At 41.7% G+C, this 24,061-nt stretch overlaps 1 protein-coding gene across 2 annotated transcripts in view; it reads right to left on the reverse strand.

Moving 5' to 3' along the window:
- ADAM17 (ADAM metallopeptidase domain 17) overlaps positions 1-21,608 on the reverse strand; it is a 34,678-nt gene extending 13,070 nt beyond the window's left edge. For both annotated transcript variants that reach the window (XR_015802731.1, XM_014894993.2), the window contains exons 1-9: positions 21,453-21,608; positions 9,133-9,265; positions 7,523-7,656; positions 6,538-6,626; positions 4,379-4,547; positions 3,698-3,828; positions 1,935-2,024; positions 763-876; positions 88-232 (exon numbers count right to left, since the gene is read on the reverse strand). Coding sequence is in view for 1 of the 2 variants with exons in the window: in XM_014894993.2 (XP_014750479.2) it covers positions 88-232; positions 763-876; positions 1,935-2,024; positions 3,698-3,828; positions 4,379-4,547; positions 6,538-6,626; positions 7,523-7,656; positions 9,133-9,265; positions 21,453-21,549 (1,102 nt within the window). In the remaining variant the exon portion in view is untranslated. The remainder of the gene's footprint in view (positions 1-87; positions 233-762; positions 877-1,934; positions 2,025-3,697; positions 3,829-4,378; positions 4,548-6,537; positions 6,627-7,522; positions 7,657-9,132; positions 9,266-21,452) is intronic.
- Between the last annotated feature and the right edge of the window lie 2,453 nt (positions 21,609-24,061).

Here is a 24,061-nt window from a genome sequence, read left to right on the forward strand (position 1 = left end):
TGTGAATACTGGAGAAAATAATTAAACATGAATAACAAAAACTTATCTTCCAACCCACAACTGGGACAGAGAAAAAAGAAGCCTTGCCTTTAGGACAAATGCCACCATGGCTGTTAGGTCTGGGAGAGCCAACATAAGCTAGTCCAAGTGTTCCCATGTCAAAATCTTGATATGTGAAGAGATGAGCAAGGCATACGTGAGCTGCTTTCTCTGCAATATCAAAGCTAAATTGCTTAAAATAAAAAAAAAAGTCATATCTCTGTTAGCTTACAGTGCATGTTAGAAGTCTATAGATAATAACATTTATTTAATGTGCCAGACAAGTACCTCCTGGATCTGGTTAAATCAGAAAACAGCAGCTGTTTAGCTGTCTTACAGAGCTGCAGGAAATTAAACTAATGCCCAAGTACACTGTACACATTCATTAACATAACTTGTCTACTCATTTTCCCTTTTCACAGGGAGGACAAAGCCAAGTACAATAATTTGATGAAGGTCACAAGGCAGCCAGTCTCAGGGCAGACATATCAGGACTGCCTTTCTGACTCAGACCACATTAATAAGACTAATTGATGTCTGCTCTGTAATTATGCAAGGGAGCCCTTTACCACGGGCTACAGGGCACAGCAGCTGGTTTGACTTTGTGTGACATCTACACGTCATGCAGAGGGAGCAGAGGACTTTCACTCGTTACTACAGAGCAGTGGTATGAATGAGCAATTCTCTGTTAAGGGCTACAGTTTTTCAAGGGTTACAACCTACCTCTAGAAGCATTTTCACATCCCAGGCATCTTTCTTATCATCTGGGTAACTTCTTGCCATATTATAATGCCTTTGTCCAGGTTTTACAAGATTTGGCTCATTGTGGATGATAATCTACATGTCAAAAAGGGCAACAACAATGAAGAGGAATTTTGGTCAATTTTATAGCTACAGAAAAGGTTTCAATGTAATTTTAAATGTCTCAATAGATCTGTAAGGAGAAAAATTCAAACTCAGCATGATTCTAATATTAACTCTCCAGCCTCTGCTAGTTAAATACACCAACTAAATCATACATAACTACATTGTAAGTAACCCTTTTACAGGATAATATCAGAAGTTTTTACTGGCAAATTCTGCTTTGAGATGCATTTTACTTTTAGAAAAACCCCAAACAAATACAACCAGTATCAATAACTCCAAATAATTTTAGAGTTTTAGCTAACCAAAATATGTCAAAAGATTGCTGCTTTCCCACTAATCCAGAATTAGTTCATCATGTTCTCTACCCTGTCCCTGCCAAAGTAATGCTCCTTCTTCATGCCTGAAGATCTTTTCCCAGCAAAGGGGCAGTTGGCTTGTACCATTAGGCTCCATATCCCACAGTGACAGCTCTTGCACTACTCTGAGCTTATGGAGCCTTCCTGTTTGTAACGCTGTTTTCCAGATTTCTGTGCACTAACTTCGAGACACCATCAAGAAACTGAAGGCACTACATTCCCTGTGTCCATATACAAGCCTCTACACTACCATCATGTCTAAGAGAGTCATTAAAGCTCTTCAGGCAAGACTGTGTGTTTTCACCTGTGTTTGAGGCCCACTCAGGCTTTGTATGCTAAGCACTAGCAACAGAAATATGAAATAAATGCCTGAGTATGTCTGAATGAAACAAAATTTGCTCATATTCAGGCAAAAAAAAGCACTTTTGAATTAGGAATAAATATGGAAAGATTCTCCCTGAAAATTCACATCTCAAACACTGCAAGAAACTGAAAATGGCATCATGTCAGATCATTAATGCTGGCAGGATGATATTTCAGAGTCCTTTTGGCTGGAGTTAATAATGTATGATTTTATTATTTTAGCTCTAACTCAGACAAAATAATCAGAAACACTACTGTTTAAACCATGTTCCTTTAACTTGGAAGCCCTCTGCAGAGTCCAGTGAATACCTGCTCTATCTGTATGCCGTACCCATTGAAGGTTCCATCGTCCCAAGAAGTGTTTCGGTAGATGTCATCTACTCTGTCTATCAATTCAATCTGTGTGGAAAAGAACAACAAGTTACCCAGGTAAGCTTTCAAAAGACATTCAGAGAAACTGCAACACAATTATCTAGGAACAATTACTTGAATTAAAACTGAAACTCGTGTAGGGTAACAAGGTAAACTCCCTGGACCCAATTACTGTTGGTTTTGGATCAGTATCATCCAATATAATTGAAAATTTTCCATCAAAAAATAAATAGCACAAACTTTTCCATTTATCACCTTTGTTTGTGTAGTGGAAGAGCAATAATATAAAGAACTAGACATTTTGGGGAACACTTTGTTCAAACACTAATTTTCCAGATTTCTTTGAGGGGAAGGGCAGAGGAGGGAGCTGTTTTTACTGCTTTGTTTTAGCATTGTGCTTAATTAGTTTAACTGACCCTCCAGGCTTGCTTCCCTCTTTCACCCAAAAACCTATTATTTTCCTCATTATGGTTCAAACACAAGGTTCCAGAAAGTCTCTTGTCAGTGCTCACAACCAATACCTCCCTTTTCAAGCTGTTCTCTTAAAAAAACACCTTCTACTAAATATAAATCACCAAACTTGCTAAGGAGAAGTGACATTCAGATGCAGTCAATAATAGTTTATGTTTTAGTTTCCCAATCACTATGTTGTTAACAGTACCCATCTACCTAGGAAACACAAAAGGGGTCAGCCTCAGCACACGCAGATGCTGAGATGAGAGTACCTCTGCAAACACACCAAATGAGTCCCCCTCACCTGGAGAATTTCTGGGGACAGAAAGGTCAAAATGCCAGCGAAAGTGGAACAGAGTAATTAGCATTTCAAAGAGCAAAGCTCAGAAAGAGACTTTTGACAAACAACAGGCTTCCAAACCCGTTTTCATTTGTTTTGTCTCCAGTCTCCAAACCCCCATTCTCTCCCCTTCTGCTGACAGGCTGTGGGTAGGCCTTGTTCTAGTTCACAAAATCCTGTCAGATGGACAACCCCAGTGTTTCAGGTCGGTCACTCAGTAATTGCTACACACGACGGAGCCCTGCTTCCCTGAGGATGGCTGAACACCTGCCTGCTGATGGGAAGCAGTGAATTAATTCCCTCATTTTGCTTTGCTCCTGTGAATAGCTTTTGCTATTAAACTGTTTATATCTCAACCTACAAGTTATCTCACCTTTACCCTTCTGATTCTCTCCCCATTCCATCTGGGATGAGAGAGCAAATGGCTGCCTGAGGCTGAGCTGCCTGCTGGGGTTAATTCACAACACCAATGTACAACCAAACAAGTTGTTTACTGGGCCTGCTTCTAATTTATTGTTCTAGATAGAGAATCCTGAAAGAATTTGGAAAAGAAGATCTATATGAGTTGCTTTAACCTCTCATTAAACATGCTAGAACTTTAGAGATGCTCAGATCATTTGCAGTGGATTTCAAAATCCAGGAGACCAGAGCTCTGAGAAAAGAGAAGCTCCTGGGCAGGAAATGGCATAGCCAAGAGAAGTTTGTGAAAGGAAGAAATTTGCTTCTAAGTGAAATTTGAAGACTACATTAGCTTAATTGTAGAGTATTTTTAAAGCATGACTTAGCACTTTCCCAGGTGAACGCTGTGTGTACGAAAGTAGCATAAGCTGTATGTTGTTTCAACTACTGCATCACTGTGTTTTCCTGCAGCTATTCTAGCAAATTTTAACCGGGCACATTTACTTACCAAATAGTTTATAGTGGTGCTCTCTTCCCCACGGCCCATGTACTTGAAGAAACGATGATCTGCCACTACCAACATCTTGCATGTGTTTTTGGAGTTCTCTGGAACGGCTCTTATCTTCCGATGGGCGCTTTCTAAAGTAAATATTTCAAGTAAACACTCAATACTACTACCACTGCTGAGTCTGTTGTCCTTATTTAAGACCTGAATGTGAGTGTGGGTAGGGTCCTGGGAGGAGAAGAGAATGGGGATGTTTAGTTTTAGTTTGGGGCTTTTTTTAATAGCTATTCTTAAATTTTGTCTTCCTAACAGTCCTTAAACTTACTGTAAGGAAAAGAATGAACAGCAGTGAAATTGAGTTATTCATCAGGTTTACCTATAGAGATTTTATGGTCATCACCACAGCCTTAACACTCCTTCTCCTCCTCCTGTTCCTAGTCATTACCCCAACTTTTGCAAAGGACAGAGGAAAGAGGGACCAAAAACTCTCAAAACCCCATCACAGCTCAAGATGGATTCCTTGAGTGACCACAGAGGCCAAAGAGGTCCTGCTGCACAGCGCACAGAAGTACAAAGTTGTTTTAAGAGGCATGAGGGGTGCTGCTTCCCCCCTCCATCCCCACAGTGAATTGAAAGAGCTAAATTGTTTCAAAGATGCTGCTTTCCCAAGGTATGGACACTCACCTTCATTTTGTTTCCTGTCTTCCAGTCCTTTTGGCAACAGTTCATCTTCATTCAGCTTTAAATAACCACATACTTTGGGGGACTGCAACCTTGAGAAATCTTTGATATCTTCAGATCTGTAGACCAGCAGTCTTTCATCCTCCACATCATCTACAAATCTCCACAGTGGCTGGCAGCACAAGGAGAAGTGAGGAACACAGTGAACCCAAAGTCTAGGTAAGTAAAAAACTTTATATATGTACCACAGCTTTCTGTCTTCACACACAGATGCATTTCACCCACAGCAACAAATCTACTGACAAAATGAAATCCCCAGGAAAGCCAACAGAGTCAACTCTCTTATGCTACATGGGAATCCAAAAGTCTGAGAGCATCTTAACAAAGTAGTGGTAGCTACCTGGTAAGGCCATAGGAGAAAACTTTTTTTCTCCTCAGAATCTGAGCAAGCTAAAGAAGCTGCTCAGGTTCCTCTGCTCCCCTCTGTAACAGCATGGAGCCAGGATATCCTGAACTGCTAACAAATGCACTGACCAGAAGCACAGGAGGAGGCAGGTAACAGAGAGCCTTTAAGCCAACAGCAGAATGTGGGCTCTTTCATAGCTAACCAAGTCACTCACAAGCATGAAAATTTCTCCAAAACCAAAGAAGACCATAAAATCTCAAGGAAAGACACCAATTCCCATAACAGATGCATACAAACCATCTTTTTACTTTACTGGAAAGTCCTATCATTATCTGAATGTTAAAGCAAAAGCAACACCACCAAATATACAGAGACAGGGTCAGTTCTTTGGCCAAAGCCAAGTAGCACAGACTGTCTGCATCTACAACACAGTGCACCTGGCTCTGGGTCTCCCCTGGCCCTTAGGCACGGCTCTTGCAACTTCAGCCAGCCACGATTAACCACACTGTGCTTTCACTTCACAGCAAAAAGGTCCCGAAACATGAAGGCTGTGCCACATCAGCAGCCACACGTCTGCAGCACAAAACTGAGAGTTTCATACACTAAGGCAAGGTGTGAAGGCAACAGTGGTTTACAGTAGGGCCTGCAGCCTTTCCAAACCATACACAAGTACCTTGAAAACAAAAGCAGGAAATGGCAGAGCAGCTTTGTCCATGCTGTCTTTGGGGAACAGACTCAGGCATGCTTCCCTCTGCAACTGTGCATGGGAATCATCTCATCCCGGGCTGTTAGTGGCCAAATCTGACCTGGGGACACCACCAGCGAGGCAGCATGGGCAAGCCAGAGGCTGCACACCATTGCTTGCCCTCAGCTGCACAGACACAGCCAGACTGGAACAGAGTGGCTCCACGGAGAGACAAGGCACACCCACAACTGCTCCGGACCACAAACACAAAAATGCTTTACATCACAAGCAAACAGCTACTGTATGTTCTCAATGTAAAACACAGTACAGTGACTTGGGCATTTTGATGACATTTTTATACTTTCACATGACTAAATTTCTCAGGTTTACCCATAATTCCGCATATCTTTGGGTTTGGAAACAATTACAATATCCATATAACACTCAGCCATAATTACTGTTATTCAGCCATTCTAATACTGCTTGTGTCTGGGAATATACTGCACTGAACATCTCATTATGACAGTCTCTAATTATATATTTGTCGAATATGTTTTTTTAACCAAGAGTTCAAAATAACACAAGCAATGAAAATGGTGAAAAACAAGGGAGTAGGGAGAAATAACCAGATTTTCAGGTAAAATAACCAGATTTTCAGATAAAATAACCAGATTTTCAATGAAGTCCTAAGAATGGGAAAACTTCCAAGGTGCAACACAGCCAGTTTTAAAAAGCTTCACAGACGTTGACTCTGTTTAGACTGCCACAGTTTGTTAGAGGCCATGATCACCACCAATTTCTAACATTATCCATTTCTATTTCTGAAACCCCTTCCTGTTTAAAATATACTTTCTTCCTGATGTATCTAAAACATGCAACTGTTAAAGAATGTCACTCACTAATAAAAGTCAACACTTGCAAGCCAAATTGGTTTCTTATTTCTCCCCCTCCTCACCCCAAAACAAACTCTACCACCAAATCCAGTTTGAGCTACAGAAGTGTCAACACAACTAACAAGGAAGAGGGAAAGAGGGTGATTGCCTGGATGCAGTTTTCCACAGCAAAGCGTACCTCGATATTGTATTCTTCTCCATCAGTATTGATTCGCACTGTAAAATCTTCATCCCCGATATGTGCCACAACCTTGGAATTATGCTCTCCTTTAATATAAGCATGGAAGAATTAAATTAATTCAGCTGTCTGCATGTGCTCCTGCACAGACACTATTTGCTGGGAGTTTCTAAACTTCATGACAAATTACCTTCCTCAGTCTCTGTACTGTTCAATTTAAAGAAAAGAAAGAAATTAATCAGCACTTCCCCCAAGTCTTAACTTCCCAACAGTAACAGTCAGCAAGACTCAGATTTAAGAGAAAATTTTGCAGAAAGTGTCGAGATGGCTCTGAGGATTAGTAATGGGGGACACAATATTTCTGCAACAAAAGCAGTGTGTATCTAAATACTATCAGACAGCAATTTCACGGCGTCAGCCTGCATTCCAGTGGAAAAGTCTCACCACATCACAAAGGCAACAAAGAAATCAAAACAACTTAGTAGAAGCATTAGTACTGCATAAAAGTGGAGCATGGCATCTTTCTTTACAGAAAAGTAATCTACAAAGAACTATCTTTAAGTCTTTTAATTGAACAGTCTGTGCATCACTGCATCACCTCTACCTAAGCTCTGTGTTCTGTGGCAAGGAACAGTCAAGTCCTACATTCCAGATGGAATTAAAGCCACCATCAGCATTTAAAAAAAATAATAATTTGCAAGCCACTGCTTAAGTAAATTATACCTTTGTGTTCTGCCAAACTAAACACAAGAGTCCTATCTTAGGAGCTTGATGCCATAAACCCTACCACCCACCAAACCTAAAAAATTCCCCAAACACACCACAAAAACAAAACCAGAAAACCCAAGGGAATAAGAATTACAGTTATTTCTTCATCCTACCCATATCTGATGAAAATGAGAGAAATACACCATTTACTCTGCCCAAGAGACTCGAGCAAGGCTGTGGTTTCTCAGCATTGACCCATAGTCTACTTCTTACTAACCAACGACATGTCCGGTGAAAAAGTCTTGCCATTGAACACGATACTCCTTTTCCTTGCCTTCACCATCCACAATTAATGCTTGAAATTTTTCTGAAAAGTGTTCAGCAGTTGCAGTTAAGTATAATTTAAAGTGCCTGTAAAAGAATTTACTTACATTTATTTTTAAGCAAAGTATATACACATAACAGATACATTCAATCTCCATTTTACTGAGGGTTCAAAAGAAGTTAAAAAGCATTAATTCTGATAAGCAGGCTACAAAAACATATACTGTGTAATTGGCAGCTGTAAATATTTTAGAGTCACAGATGTTTAATTAAGAAAAGATTAAAAAAATAACCCCCAAAATCCAAAACAGTCAGAGTTTGCTCATGATGTGCCTTCTCCATTTGCAAAACCAGTTACTGGTAACTATTTTTAAAATATATCAGAGCAAGAAATTTCTTCATCTACTTGAAATTAAATAATCTTGAAGTTCTTACTTTCTGACATAATACAGGCCGAAGACCATAAACAGAAATCTGAAGTCCCTACATTTTTTACAATATATTGTCACAAAAACTAAACACTATCCCAAGAAGTAAGCTGATAACCTTTTCTGGAAGAAGCCTCATGGGCTCTTGGTTTATGTGGGCTTTGGGTCAGAGATTTTTGGCATGCTCCTCTGCAATTATTCTGTAATCGTCATTGGCAACCTCACCCTAAAGCCAGGGTGCATGAGGCAGTGCAAAACAGGGACAGTCAGACATCTGATCCTATTAATCTTTCATAATTGCCCCTCCAAACTCAAAAAAATTGCCCTTTCAAACATTCAGAGATTCAAAAATTATGCATAACTTGCATGACAGTTGAAGATGACACAGCAGAAGGCACATGAATACACAGAGGACAAAAGATGTCAGACAAACAGAAATCAATCTACGTTTGTCAATACAAAGTGTAATTCTCACCCTGCTCCCCATTTCAGATTACAGTTTCAGCACTGAAATACCTGCAAGGCACTTTTCTGACTCACAATAAAATCTCTGCAATCTTCATGCCTGCTCTCTTCTACTGCTCCTCCCCCTTTCACCTGAGCTTTTATTTCCCCTCTTAGAACAAAAACCAAAGAACAAAACCAAACCAAAAAAACAGAAGATTAAAATAGGTATTTTATTTAATGGGACATTTATACTCAGCAGGAAAAGGATTAAACGTCCATGAAAATAAATACAGTAAACTTCTTGGACAACACACCACACAGACTTCCCAAATTGAAGACTGACATTTTCAAGAACAAGAGGACAGTCAAGAAGTACTGACAACATTGCCAGATGAGGTATAAGTGAAATTCAACCCCATCAGCAGGAGTAATCTACATGAAACTAAACCTAAGAATAAAGCAAAGGCATTCCTAAACTACTGCCACTTCAGCCATCAGAGAAATAAAATAGAACTTACTTCCCCCTTTCCTCTGAGCCTCTCTGAAGTCATATAACCATGCAGACCACTAACCTAGAACTGGCCAGTCATGACAGAAAACAAGACAATTTCTGGGTTTGAAACTGCACATTAGTCATCAGAAACTGAAGGAAAATATTATGCTATTTCATCACAGATGATTTAATTACCTTTGCAGGGCTGAAAAACTTAAGAGCCTCTCTACGTGTGTCTCCGGCTGGAGGTCCCTCTTCTTTAGTGAGTGTTGCTGGATGCTAGACAGAGAGAGGATGTCGTAGTCTGAAAGCATGGACTCAACTGTGTCTGAAATACCAACAAGGAAAGTTTTAGTTTCAAAATACTTTCTTTCCAAATGCACACATAAAAAAAGAGCAAATCAGAGACTCTCATTTCAACAGCAAGACCACAGTTTGCTCTAATTTTAGGATAACTATTGTACATTTCTGTAATGGCCTACTTTGCGTAGCAAGTAGAAATCATAGAGTGAGACAAGACACAGTCTGAGAGAGACAGAGTTTGCTTCAATTTTTCTACAATTTCTGAGCAACTAATTCATCATTTTTACTGCCACAGCAATGCAGAACTAATACTCTCCCTGGCTGCATTCCAGAAACTAAATGGGGAGAACCTTCCCATTTCTCTGGGGTGAATTACTCCTGGAAATTCACATGGTCCCCCACAGGAGTCTGAGGAAGAAAATAGTTTAACCTAGGAGACTTAAACCAAGTTAATTGCAGACTGGACTGTATTGGACTCTTCTGCCCAAAAGTAGCCAGAAAACTGGTATCTGCATAGCACCACCAATCACAGCTAATTAACAAGGCAACTCATGTGAGATACTCTGGTTTTCCAATACTTTACCATCATGCAAAACTCCTTTTCCTACTCAGAACACAAAAACTTGTTCAGAGGAAGGAGATCAAGTGCCTGAATTCCTATGGGAGCAGTACACAAATTATAAATTCAGGTCAATATTCTGCAGATGTTTCCACCATTAACAAGTGCATGACAGCTGCAAAAAGTGTTTGGCTATTGCTAATAAGGCCTCCTGCTACTTTGTAAGGCACTTCTTCATCAAAGGACCCATCCACACTCTTCTTTCTCTGGAGCACCCACTACCCAGCAAGACACCCAACAACCACCCTGGTTTCCACTAGAACTGACAGATTCAGTTGCTATTTACAGCCTTAATTCCCACAGTGCCGTTTCCCTTCTCAGCTAGATGTGTTCACTCTTCACTGCACTAAATGAGGATTCAGATGTGTTTTACAAGACAGAAGAGCTCACTCAGACATTCTTTATTAAAAAAATTCCCTGTTTCTTTCCCCTCTATTTCCAGCTATGCTTCTAAACCAGACCTGATAAAAAACCAAAGAGGTTTTCTGTCAAGGAAGATGGCATTCCTTCAGAGCCCCTGGTCACTAGCTTACCCCACTCAGCAAAGCCACCTCATGTGTTTTATTGGACTTTTAAGTAAGCAGCACCACTAACAAGCTGTTTTACTGGCTATTGTGCAACAAACCAAGATTGCCAACTTGAAATCTAGATGCTCACAGCTCTTGAAATAACATGGGATTTTTAAGACTGACATTCAGTACCACATTTTATCCCCAATCCATGCCTCCAAAGCCCAGGAAAGCTTTAAGAACACATGCACTGATTAGGACAAGGGAAGCACCTTGGTTTTACTTTTGCGAGAGGGTGGGTGGAAGAATTAACCAGCAGTGTGCAGCCATAGGTGTGCTTGTGTACACTGAGGTGAGGAAGGCACAGAAGCAAAGAAGACTCTCACAGCCCTCCTGGCCATGCACCAGACCCACTCAGACAGTGAAGCACGGGCAACACAGCTGCTTTCTTGGGCAGCTGAAACCACCAAGCAGCAGTTCCCAGGCTTCTCCCTCCCCAGCTGCTCCTCCCTGGCCCTTGAGCAACACAGGAAAGGCAATGCAGTTGCAATTTCCTGATTTCTGTTTACAACTCACAGGTCGAGAGCACCTGCAATTGATTACCATGTGTTTCGGGTTATATGCAAAGACAGGTTTCCATCATGGTATTTGCTGTTGTGGGGATTTCCCCCATATACGCCCCACTGCTGCATGTCAGGCTGGGCCTTCACCTTTAGGCTGCCATATGCTGCAGAGCTGGTCCACTAGAGCCACACAGTGAGTAAATGCCCAACTTCCTCTTCCAAACAGCTCTTTTTTTTTGTTAAAAAGTTTGCTCTAATTAATTGCTTTTTGTCTGGCATCTGCTCTCATCCAGAACCACATAGGAAGGGGGTAGGAACAGGCAAGGAAATTCTGGAAAAAAAACAAACCTCGTTAGACTGCCTAGTTCTGAATTCTTTTAATCCAACTTGAGATTCTCTCATCACACTCAGCTAGAGCTGACCCCCCAATTAAAGTGAATGTTGATATACAGGATATCCAACGTTAAGTTATGATAAAGAACAAGCAGGTGGTAAGTGGGGCATAAAACAAGAGGTGTGGTAGCACTGCCTGCTGTATGGGGACTTGCCAAGCACAAGGTCTGCCCGAGAGGCACAACCCCAGCTACAAAACACTGCTGTCCTTTTCCATCTCTGCCTGTCAAGTACAGACCAGAACCAAGAGAAAGCCAAGCCAGAGAGCAAGATGCAGTTGCCACAATGGCCAGACAAAATGTCTCAGTTTAATGGCAAGAGAACTGAGAAGCCTGCTAAAAAATATCAGGCTTTTTTATTTGGTAGGCAAGTCTTACTCCACCTTAATATACACAAACACCCTTTTGGAAATGTCTCACAGAGACACAGGAAGGGTAGTAAGAAAAAGACCTAAGAAGTTCATGAAGATGAGTAAGACGATTCTATTGAAGTAACAAATGAAGCACACGGCACTCCCAGTTCCTGTAATCCTGAAACAAGAGTGCACTTGTTCATATTTCCTCTTGCCCTTCCTAAATTTGTTTGCTTTTAACTTTAGTTACAACATAAGCAGAGGTTTAAGACATGCTGCTCCCAGACGTAATCTGTTAACAAATTATGGTATCAGACAGATGTGGAACAAATATGCTAGCAATACACTCAAACCAAAGTTTTTCTGTAAAATGTTCATATTGTGAAAATGAATCCATGTCCATGGCTTATTGAAAATAAAAGATGAAGTGTCATTATTTTAAAGAAAACACAGAACTTTACAGAATCCAACTGCACAGCAGTCTGTATAGTGATGGGAGCCACAGAAAGCATATACTTGACTTTTTATTCAAGTTTAAAAACTTTTCTGGTATTCCTTCCCCATTATCTTCATTATGGTCCAAGAGTCATTTCCCATGGGCTTCATCAGACCTGAGCTTAGTTTTCCCAAACCACTTTTTTGCAGTTCATTCCCTTCCACACCCTCCTAGATTTCTGCATTCCTGTCTTTTTAGGGAACACCTTAATTGCATCCTGATATGGCAAGTATTTATTTATTGCCACCAGCCTTCACCTCATGGTACCTTCTTTCCCAGAGGGAAACCTCAAGAACATACAGATGAAGGGTTTGGAAGAGAGACGGGGAAGGAACATCGGTGACAAAGACGATATCCCAAAACCCTCAAGAAGAAATCCACAGCAGTGTTCCTCCTCTACCCCCAGCTTTGAACTCACCAACTCTTCCCTCTCTTTTTTCTGGGCTAAAAGCCTCCTGGCACTGGACTTCCAGACTTAATACAGGAAAGCATCTTTTAATAAACTCTGCTCCAGCACCAAATAGCTCAAGAATGCACAAGAGAAGAGCTTAACTCCCTGAGTTGGAGGCCACTGCATGTATTTCAAAAGAAGAAGTTTCTCTTTCAGTGCCCAGCTAGCAATTCAAATACCAATGTCACCCTTCTCCAACCAGCTTGGCTTTCATAAGTGCTATGGTAAATTCCCATGATCTCATGCCCCATCTATTGTTGAGAACCCAACATGTAAATGTGGCAATTTAACAATTTCATAAGCATTCTTTGGCACTACATTATTTATGGAAAGGTTAAACTTATCTAGAAGCACGAAGTTTTAACCCAGAAGATATAATTAATATTTTTAAAAACTCTTCAAAATTGTCCCATGAAAGAAAATGCTCCTATGTAAAACTCACAATCCAGAATTTTTTAAAATCTATTACTTTTGGGATTTAAAAAAGACCACTAGATAATCAGTGGGGTTTGCAGGAATGATTGCAGTTATTTCTCCCATCATCTCAAGGGAATAAAAGCAGAAGTATTTTTTCTGTCAAAGGCACTGGAATGGGATGACAAGCCTACAGGGAGCGGTCCTAGAACAAGCACTGCAAACACACTCAGGAAGGATTTTGCAATGGGACTGTTAAATCAGTGTCATCTCCAAAACTGAAAAAGGGGCTCCAGGCTGTATTTCATGCAGTGTTCATCAACTACATTTGGGTTCTGATCTCAAGCTGATTTCCAATGGGTATTAAACACCTATCAAAAACTCATGAGCAGCAGATTAGTAACAATTTTTCAGATTCAATCGGGGTAGTGACTGAATAGTTGAAGGGCTCCATATTTGTTAATGTTACTATTTAGTTTTGTATGCTCTTCTTGTACATGAAAATATTTTAGTCGAAGTAACTGAATGCACTAATCTGAAATATAATTCAGAGTCTTTTAGAATGTAGACCAAGAAACACAGATGAGAGTCTTTCCAGCTTGAACCACAAGAGCTAAAGCAGGTCTCCATCACGCTACATAAACCAGCTGCCCCTGTATTTGTAGTAACAGCTGCTCACTGGCTGCAATGCAGCCGGATCGTTTGGCTGCAGAACCATTCAGGGAACCTAATGGAGAAGGTAAATATATTCGTATTTCAACTGGGCACACAAACAGTCTGTTCCAGGCAGGAGGTAATGCAGTCATGCCTAAATGTTTGTGGATACCTTCTCTGAGCTGCTTTTAGGATACTTTTGATGAAGAGGACACATTGAGAAGGCTCATTGTGGGAAAGCTGCTCTGTAAGGACTCCTTGCATGTGCTGTTACATCTTTATCCAGTACATCTGGTACATAGACGTTGCCAGAGACACAGTACAAAGTGAATTGAAACACTTTTCCCACACAAAACAGCCTATGCTTTTAACAGTTTGGGTAAATCATGTTTACTTGTTTCCACTGAAGAGTGGTTGCTGTTTTGCTCATAGAGAACATATAAACAGAAGAACCTGTATGAGAAACAAGTTCAAAGCAAGAATCAAATACATGTCAGCATTCTAATAAACCATAACAAGATAAAAGTTTACACTCCGTTTGAGCACATTTCTGGAAAAACCTGTTAGTAAGAATGGCCAGCCACGTCAGCACTGCTGAATGTTTTAAAAGGCACGTTTTTGACTTGATCCCAGCTGCACCAAACTAGTTAAACCACGTGAGAAAACAAGGTGCCTGCACTCAGCAGTGGACGAAGCCTCGGGGTAGGGTTAATCAGCCCTCACGCTAGGAGGTCAGGGATGCTGCTGCTTATTGTCCATCAGCTACTCCACAGTGCACTTCTCCTGCAGTTACACTGGGCAACTACTCTTTCCTTATCACACATTCAGACATGCCAGTGATGGGTATCATGGAAAAGCTAACAGCTGACTAAATACCCCCTTTAGCTCATCTCAGGAAAAACTTGTTCATGTAGCTGCACCTTTATACTATCCAAAGATTTTTCCCACAGTAAAATAAACAACTGTTTCTAGGCAATGGGAATATTTCCTTAAGGGTGCAAATTCTGTTTAGCAGAAGCTGTATAGATAATTAAGCTGTTGTTTCTGGTGGTTTTGAGTACAGCTGAATATCCACAATGGCTCCTACACATTACCTCACACACTTCCAACCTTGCAAACTATCTCCTTCACTAATGACATCTTAAATAAGGACCAGTGAGGAACAAAACTTATACTGTTGGATCTACTTGATTTAATAACAGTCTGTCCTATTAATGACAACAGACCACTTTTCAAAGAAAGAAAGAAAAAAGCAATATCCTGCCAAATATTGACATTATAAAAAATAAGGAAATCTACTGAATTAACAACCTCATAATTAAAGTGACACAAGGGCAATACAACCACCCCATCTTATACCAGAACAGCATCATATAACTTGATGCTCCAAAAACCCCAACACAACCCACCCCCAAATCACTTGCTCTCATACATCCCGCAGAGAGGAACTGCCCAGTCACAGGATGCAGTGTTCTCTGGAAACAGATCACTTGTCTGGCTGTCAAAAAACTACAAGCCTCACTACCGTACAAAGATACCACATCACAAAATCAGTTCAGGTGAAGCTGATTCTAGGTACACACTAATTACTGTCTAGACTACACTTGTGAGACCAACCCCTTCACTTCTGACTGCATTTCTTCTCCCTGTGGATATCACTTTGCACTCATTCACACGCAAACTTCCAAAATTTGAGGAACATCACAGGTCCTGAGGGGCAGAATTTTATTATTTCAGTGACAACCTGAAAACGTGAGAAAGGAAACAAGGGATATCATGTTCTTGTTCAACACCTCAGTAATTATGAATTAACATCTACTGAGTGGCAGCTGTAGGTGCCTCCCTTCATAACAGAGCCTCCTTGCCTTCTCACTTCCCAGTCCATGCACCTACATTGGTTAAGAATGCAAATATCAATGAGGGAAAAAGTACAATAATGCACGTTAGGGCAGCATAGGAAGATAGAGATGGATATTGTGAAGAGATGCAGGACACAAGTGACAAAGATGGGCAGTACTATCACACGTATCTGCAAGAATGAAAGACATCAGGAAGACCATTGAACCATTGAAAGGGTTGCAGGACATCCCCAAAAATGTCAAGTTCATTTGCTGTGCAAGAAGATCACAGAAGAGGACAGCAGGATAAACTGCTCTTTGTTAAAGAAACCTTGGCTTCACAGCAAAGCATGTCCCATCATCAGTCTGGCAAACAGGCAAAGTCACTCTTACAGTTTATGAAAAACTAGGGCAGAAGATCAACCTGTTTATAACGGAAATTAAATAGAAACTTATATCTCAAAGACAAATCTCTGCCGACTACTAAACACACAATTAAATCAGAATGTAAGTCAGATTGCCCGAGTGTTAGAGTGTGGTTGTGCTTCCTCATTCAGCCCTTCCAGCTACAGAGCACAAATCCACGCCGGGTCTCCTATTCATTCACACAAAAATTCCAGAGTGGCAGAAGCATGAAACTGAGATGAGCCACCTCTGCTATCAGCAATGTACAGCAGCAGTGAAGCTGTCAGTTTTTACTGGGGAGAAAATTAAACCACCCCAAATCTTAAATGCAAAAATGTCTGCTTAAAGGTCATAACAAATTGGCACTACTGAAAACCAAGTTCATGCTGAGCACTAGATTATGCTCCCATTACAAAAATCTTGCAATAGTTAAAGGTAATTCTTATTAATTAATGTAGCATTGACATTCTTCTTTTTGTTGACCTTGAGTACTTTTCAAAGACTTCAATCACTTAGACTTCAATCACTTTTTTCAGTTGGAAATGGAAACATTGACCTATTCATATGAATAAATGAAAACAAACCGCAGAAAAGTACTTGAAAACCTTGATATTAAGTAACTTCATGGAAAAGATTGCTAATCCTCAACATAAAAATAATACTGGTAATTTGCATTCAATAGGGTGATGTCTACACCAAGCATTTGCTGTTAATACAGAGACACTGCATCAACAAATTCCTGCAATGATTTTGACATAATCCTGCCACATCCTGGGCAGGGACCACATGTTGTGGGACTGTGTGTCCTTGAATTCTCCACCATGTGATGCATGGTGAGAAACACACTCAACCTTCAGCTTTTGGGGACAAACTGCAAAATCAGCTCCATGTAGAAGAGTAATCTTGCTTCGGAGGATGTCCAAATGGGTAAGAAAAAGTAACAAAAAAGGCAGATCATGGTAGGGAAATCAATCATTCGACCCTCACCTATGCCCTGCCTTAGTCCCCAACTGCTTCAGTCCAGTAGGATAAAAATTAATCTTGCATTAAGATTTTTGTCACAAATTATCTCCCTGCACATTCTTGACACTGAGCTAAACTTCCAATCCCTAAATTCTTTGGCAGCAAGTAACATTCCTGGCTTTTGGACTTCCTGCATTTTGTCACACCAAACGTGAAGAATTCAAAACTGACTGCAAATAAATTTATGCTGCCCTCTGTATCACTTAGCTCCCCTGGTTTATACATCAACACCACTACCATTTGGTTTTTTGAGTTGTTTTATTCAACAACTTCTAAATCTGAGATTTCTGATGTGCATTAGGTAGGTTTGCACCAAACAACTTGTAACATGTAATTTTTCCAGCTCACACAGCTGTTCTGAGTTCTGCATACTATTTCTGCAGTGTGGAGAAAAAACTGGTGAAAATCAGGGCACTTGCCTCAGATTTTATTAGTGCAATGTGGCAGGGAGAAAAAGACCCCTAGTGAGTGATTTTAAAAATATCTGCCCAGAAAAGGAACAACTATCTTATTTAAGTTCCCTACCAAGTTTGTGACAAAAAGTTCTCATTCAAAAGAGGTAACAGTAGTGTAAAACACGTTTTAAATCCAGACTCTGTTGGGGGTAATCCTGCATACATCCTGCTTAGTGGCCATATGCCACTCTATTGTAATACAGATTCAGGCAGTTCTTTGGATATATTCAGTGACCTATTCACCTATTCAGCACCCAAGCTGGATATTTGCACTGTTACTCTTTTCAAGTATTCTTTTCAAATTAAGCTCTGTTACCACTGAGATATGTCTGAACTCCAAGATGAACAGCATAAATATTTTAGAGCTATAAAAGGTTATCTTCAGAGACAAACTACAACAAAAATTTTTGAAAAGTTGCCATTAATTTTTCTGGGGCCAAACTACAGTATCAGTCACTGTATTGAGTTGTAGAGTCCCACTTCTCTAGAAATTGATCCCTGATGTCAACATTATTAAAAGGAGTACACCTAAAGACAAACTGAGGTGGGTACCATCCTGCCTTCATCCCTCACCTGGAAAACAACCAGTTCCACGCCCTAAAAACAAAGGGGCAGGTGCTTGGACAATCACACTGTGAGCTGCTCCACAGTAACAGAGTTCACAGAGAGAAAATATAATCCTCACTGAAAATAAACCAAAACCAAGCAAGCAAAGACCCCAAACCATGGGAAAAAAATAAATAAGAAAAAAAAAGGGAAAAAAAACAACCAACCAAAAAAAGAGATTAGCTTCCAGACAGCTCACATTCCATGAATGTGCTCACAGGAATGGGGAAGGGATTGGAAAGCTGAGGTCAGGTTGTGGCAGTCCCATTTTAGAACAGTTTAGACTCCTGGAGCACCACACCCTAAGATTACTTCAGCCAAAAAAACCTGGAAAATGACCCATATCTTTTTATCACTTAGTCTATTGTCAAATTCTTTTTTTTCACTGTAAAATTATTTTCCTCCATGAAAAACTGAACTCAGCATAATAAGCAAGAAGTTTTCAATAGAAATCACAAAGTGTTCATTCATGAAACTTCCTTAAGGATAATGCTTATCATAAATCTGATTTCAGTTCCCAAAAATTAAGCTGTAGATAAACAGAGCTTTCAAAATAATAACACTGAAATTATTAGAAGGAAAAGATATTTAGAAAACCAAGCTGTAAGACGAGGACAACAAAACTCCAACAAAAGATGAACATAAAACCACAATAAAATAGGCAAAGGTATTTTTTAAAGCAGCTTGTAAAAGGCATAAAGCTAATACTCCAAATATTTTTATATTTTATGAGAAGAAAACACACAGCTAAAAATCCAAAAGGGCTTGTAAAATAAGTAAGCTGCAAATACAGCCCCAAGAATGGATGCTAAAGGCCCATACCAATAATTGACCTTAGTATTCACTGCAGAGGAGATTAAAAAGTTCCCCAAAAGGAACTTTTTGTCATTATATGATATATGTAAAAACATGTGTTCAAAACTCAGGAAAAGAGGCTTTACAAGAAGTCAAGAAAATGACCAATAAATCAACTGGATATGAATGTATTCATCCAAGAGTTATAAAGCACTGCAAAAATAGAACTGGTCAACTCCTAACTGTGATATGGGACTGAAGAGCCACTGGTGTAGTGCAGGGGGTCTGAAAAGACCAATTTCCACTCCAGGTACCATCTAAAGGCCTCATCAACAAATACATTCAATGTCCTGACCTGGCAAACAGGTAATAATAACAATAACGTGTAAGTTACTAGACCTGGGGCTAAATAAGATACTAGGAAAGTAGTGCCTACTTTATATTAGCATATGTATATATATATCTATATGGGAGTAGTACGTGGATAAAATTAACAGGTAATGTAGCACACACAGACTTTTCAAGCTCCCTCATAAAATACTTATATATATTTAGTTTACTGGACAACAAAACAAAACACGTGATGAAATTCAAAGTGTGAATGTGTGAAGTAATATGTGAGTAAAATAATTCTTTGCTGTATTTACACAGCAAAGTATGTCAGTGCAATTATTACCACTCAAAACAAAACAAAAACCCAAAACAAATGAACAAAAACCCAAAAGAAAACAAAAACAAAATTAAAAAAAAAAAACAAAATAAACGAACCCAATCCCCTCCAAAAGCCCCCAAACAAGCAAACAAAAAAAAAACACAAAGAAAAGAGAGCTTGGAATGACTATTAAAGACCAAAAACTACTAAGAAAGGAGACAAAGTCAAAAGCATTCATAATTATAAATCGATGCTGCCTTTGTATTACAAATGGTGTCCTGCAGCCCTGACCAAACACCTCAAATAAACAAAAATCCAACACAAAATATATAGACAGAAGTAACCAATAAAGGCATGAATCTTTCTTCATACTAAGAGCTATTATATAGACTAACATTTTTCTCACTTAAAAAACAAAAGATAGTACAAATGAGACAAATTGCATATGTATGTAAGTCACTAAAGGTGTGAAGAAAATGAGTAATTCTTCCAACATTTAGAAACAGAAGAAATTAGGTTTTCCTCCTTGCAGCATTTAATAAAATTGAAGAGCTCACAGTCCAGGCACACTGGTACATGGGCCAAGAAGATAAAAGCCATCAGATAAAGACTGCACAAACTCACAGCAGACAGGTCCTTTAGAAGGCACGAAAATCTAACAGCCCAAGATGCAATCAATGTTCAGGACTTCCCTGACCTGCCTGATATTGAAAGGACACGCTGTGCTTGTTTTGTTTCTACTACACTTCCTGGAACATCCACCACTGAACACCATCCTTCCCAGGTTCCTGCAGCCACCAACTGCTGAGGTGTGCACAGAACCACAGATCCACCTCAGGTGCAGGACAGGAGGGCAGAGCTGCAGCCTGGACACCTGTCAGGAAATGTGCTGAGGTCTAAGCCAGGAAAGGAGACTTGGAGCAGTCCCTGCTGGCCTCACTGACTGCAGACAGGACAACTACCTCTGTGCAAATGAAAAGCTCATCATCACTGGAACAGTGTTCAGAGAGTGTCTTTAGACAGTTCAGTTGTGGATCTGAATGTCAGCATCATCACATGTGACTCCCACCCCTGCACAGCAATGGGCTTAAGGAAAGCAACAGAACTTATCACAAAATCATTTTTGTACCTTTGATTTTCAAAACAAACGCTTTCATGTGGGGGCCAGACAAAGCTTTTAAAGGAAACTAAAACTTTTCTGCTTCAGTGATAAGAAACTATTGTACAAAGGAGAGGAAAAACGGAGCAAAGACAAGGATCCAAGTAGTATGTAAGACACGGGTCTTAAGGGCAAGACACAGCCACTGCCTCTTGCAAGAGTCCATCTGCCATTTCAGTGATAAGCTTTTGCTTATCAAATGAAAGTCTACAACTTGTTCATTGGCAAGCAGAAGCTTAGATGCAAAACTGCTTACAGAAGTTAAATAAAGCAGCGGTTCTCCCCATGTCAAGCTTTTCTAGAGGTCACTTTCAGCTCCAATGGCTTCGGTGTCTCTGGTGAATCTCCAAACAGAACTATGAAGGGAAGCCATTTATATGATTTTGCTCAGTGAGGCTGTGCAGCCTCCCTCACTGGAGATATTCCAGAACCGCCTGGATGCGATGCTGTGGAATGTGATGCAGGATGACCCTGCAGGAGCATGGAGACGGGACCAGACGACCCACTGCGGTCCCTTCCTACCCGACCTATCCCGGGACTATCCCGCCTCAACAGAACGCACACTGCTGAGAGAAAAACTCTTCAGCAGAGCGTGAAGACAATGGTGTCTGCGCTCGTTCCCGCAGAGAGCAGTAACCCCAAACATTGCCCATCAGCCATGCCTTCAGAAAAGAGGTGCTCTGCCCCACCCCACACATCACCCACCGCTAACCCCGGGCAGAGGCGCGGATGCCGTGCCTCCCGCCCATCCTGTCGCAGTGGTCTCTCCCTCCTTCTCCCCTCTCTCCCCTCCCCTCCGCGGTGGCCGTGGTCGCGCCCTGCCCTCACCATAGCGCTGCGGGCGCTGCGGCTGCCCCAGCGCCTCCAGCCCGCCCGGCCCCCACAGAAGCACTAGGGCCGGGACCAGCCACAGTCGAAGCCTCATGTCCGGGCGCGGCCTCCTCCAGCACTGCGCGCCCGCTCGTTCGCATCCGCTCAGGGCACCCCGCGCTCCGCCCGCCGTGCCGGGCCCGCCGCCCTCCTGGGCCCGCACCCGGAAGCGCGGCAGCTGCGCGCGGGGCATTGTGGGGCGGGCGGGGCCGCCATCTTGAGCGGGGGGCGGTGCGGAGGGGAGGTGTGTGCTCCGCTGTGAAGGGGGAGGCGGTGGGTGCAGCCCTCGTGGAGGCACGGGAAGGGGCTGCGTGGACGGGATCGCAGTGGGGCGTCTGGTCCAGCCTCACTGCTCCTGTAGGGTCATCCTAGAGCACGTGGCACAGGGTTGCATCCAGACAGTTCTTGAATATACTCAGGGAGGGAGACAACACAGCCTCTGGACAATTCCAGTGCTTGGTTGCACGCACAATAAAGTTATTCCTCATGTTCTGGTGGAACTTCCTGAGCATCCATTTCTCCCCGTTGCGTCTTGTCCTATTGCTTGGCACCACCAAGAGGAGTCTGGCTCCATTCTCTTGACACCCTCCCTCTCAGTCATCTCGTGTGGCTGAACGGGCCCAGCTCTGTCAGCTTTTCCCCGTAAGAGAGATGCTTTAGTCCCTTCATCATCTTTGTAGCCTCTGCTGGACCCTCTCTAGGGGCTCCATGCCTCTCTTGTACTGAGGAGTCCAGAACTGGACACAGCACTCCTGGTGTGGCCTCACCAGGGCTGAGTAGAGGGGCAGGATCACCTTCTGCCTGCTGGCAACGCTGTTCTTCCTGCTGAGAGCTCCTGCTTTCTTGGGACATCCTCACCACAGCCCCCTCACGGCCTTCCTAGGGTGGGAACAGATCCGTGGAAAGGAAGAAGGCTCTGGGCTCTGCAGCCCCTCTCCAGGGCAGAGTGGGGTGTGGACGTGGCTTGGCAGGAGCCTGATCCTCTCAGATCTTGCGCGCTCAGTGATGCCACTCACAGCTGTGTTTGCTGCTTCTCCCCAGCCCATATGAGTGACTGTACTCGATGACTTTATAAGGTTTTGTGTAGTTTTCTTAGCACAACTGAGGATTGTGGCACTTAGTGCAAATAATAAGTGATGGGTCCATGACTCAACTGTTCCCAAAGAGCATGCCTTATTGAGATAAAAGCACAGAAAATGTACTTGTGTTAGACCTGTGCTGCAATGCTCTGGTTAATGTTCTCCAGATTTAGGTGAATCTCTTACCTTTTTGCAGATGCCTCCAGCAAAGATGATTGCAAGTGATGTACTTGGCAAAAATGGAGAAAAAGTGTTCCCATTGCCCATCCTGCCTGAGCTGTGCTGCTCAATAGTTAACCTGAAATATTTTAAAAGAATCAATAAAATTACTCATTTTTCAATTTTTCATAACACCATAGAGGCAGATACATCACTTAAACCAAGAGTGTGTCTACCAGTTCTTGTCCCCAAAGATGAGAAGATTATAAGAGATGAAACTTCTGGGGAAACTTCCAGTGGGTCTGCATTGAATTTCCAACAATCTGCATCTAATGACTCCTGAAATGAGAGGTTGTATCTTGCTTAGCAGCCCTCACTGCATCTCCTCCATACATTTGTTCAGTCGATGTGATGCTCAGGAAGTGCCACATGAACATGAGGAGGAATTTCTTTCTGTGTGAGTGACTGAGCACTGGAAAAGATTGTCCAGGGAAGCTGTCAAGTCTCCCTCACTGGAGATATTCCAGAACCACCAGGATACACTCCTGTGCCATGTGGTCTGGAATGGCCCTGCTTGAGCAGGGAGGCTGGACCAGATGATCCACTGTGATCCCTTCTAGCCTTATCCATTCTGTGATTTTTATGGTTTCTGCGATTTCCGTGATTTCTGTGGCCTACTGCTTGTAAACTTGTAGCAAGGAGTTCCACAATGTCTCTGTATATATAAACAGCCATTTTCCTTGCTTTCAACTTCACATTTTGTGACGCCACGTGATGACCCAAGCCTGCTTCTTGCTTGGAAAGGACAGTACATCAAGTCTGCCTTCTCTATGCCAGTCACCACTTCAGAGCCTCCATGAAATCCCCTTCCAGTCTGGTAAGGCTCCTCCTGCAGACTGACAAGTCCAAGTGAAATCTCCTTCTTTCCAAGGAAGTGTTTGCTGCTATTCTATTCTGTTATTCCTGTTTGTCATGGTGGGACCGGAACTGCGTATGGTGTTCGTGACACAGGCACATACTTGATTTATAAAGTGGTATAACAATATTCCCTGCCTTATTGTCAATATTGCTTCTGGATATTTCTAATATTCAATGTGCTGTTGATCTCCACTGAGCTGGCATTGTCCTACAAGTAATATTCCCAGCTTCCACTCCTGATGGGTAGTGGTCAGTTCAGCCAGTATTCCACATGTAATGCAGGACTGTCTTCCCCATGTGCATGGCTTTACATCTGTCTGCCTTCATGATCATCTGTTGTTTTCTTGCCAGGCACTGAAGGCACACAGTTGCCCACATGTGGGTGCCCAGTGCTATTCTGGATCACACAAA

Source organism: Sturnus vulgaris, chromosome 3, assembly GCF_052056855.1.
Source record: "Sturnus vulgaris isolate bStuVul1 chromosome 3, bStuVul1.hap1, whole genome shotgun sequence".
Taxonomy (NCBI): domain Eukaryota; kingdom Metazoa; phylum Chordata; class Aves; order Passeriformes; family Sturnidae; genus Sturnus; species Sturnus vulgaris.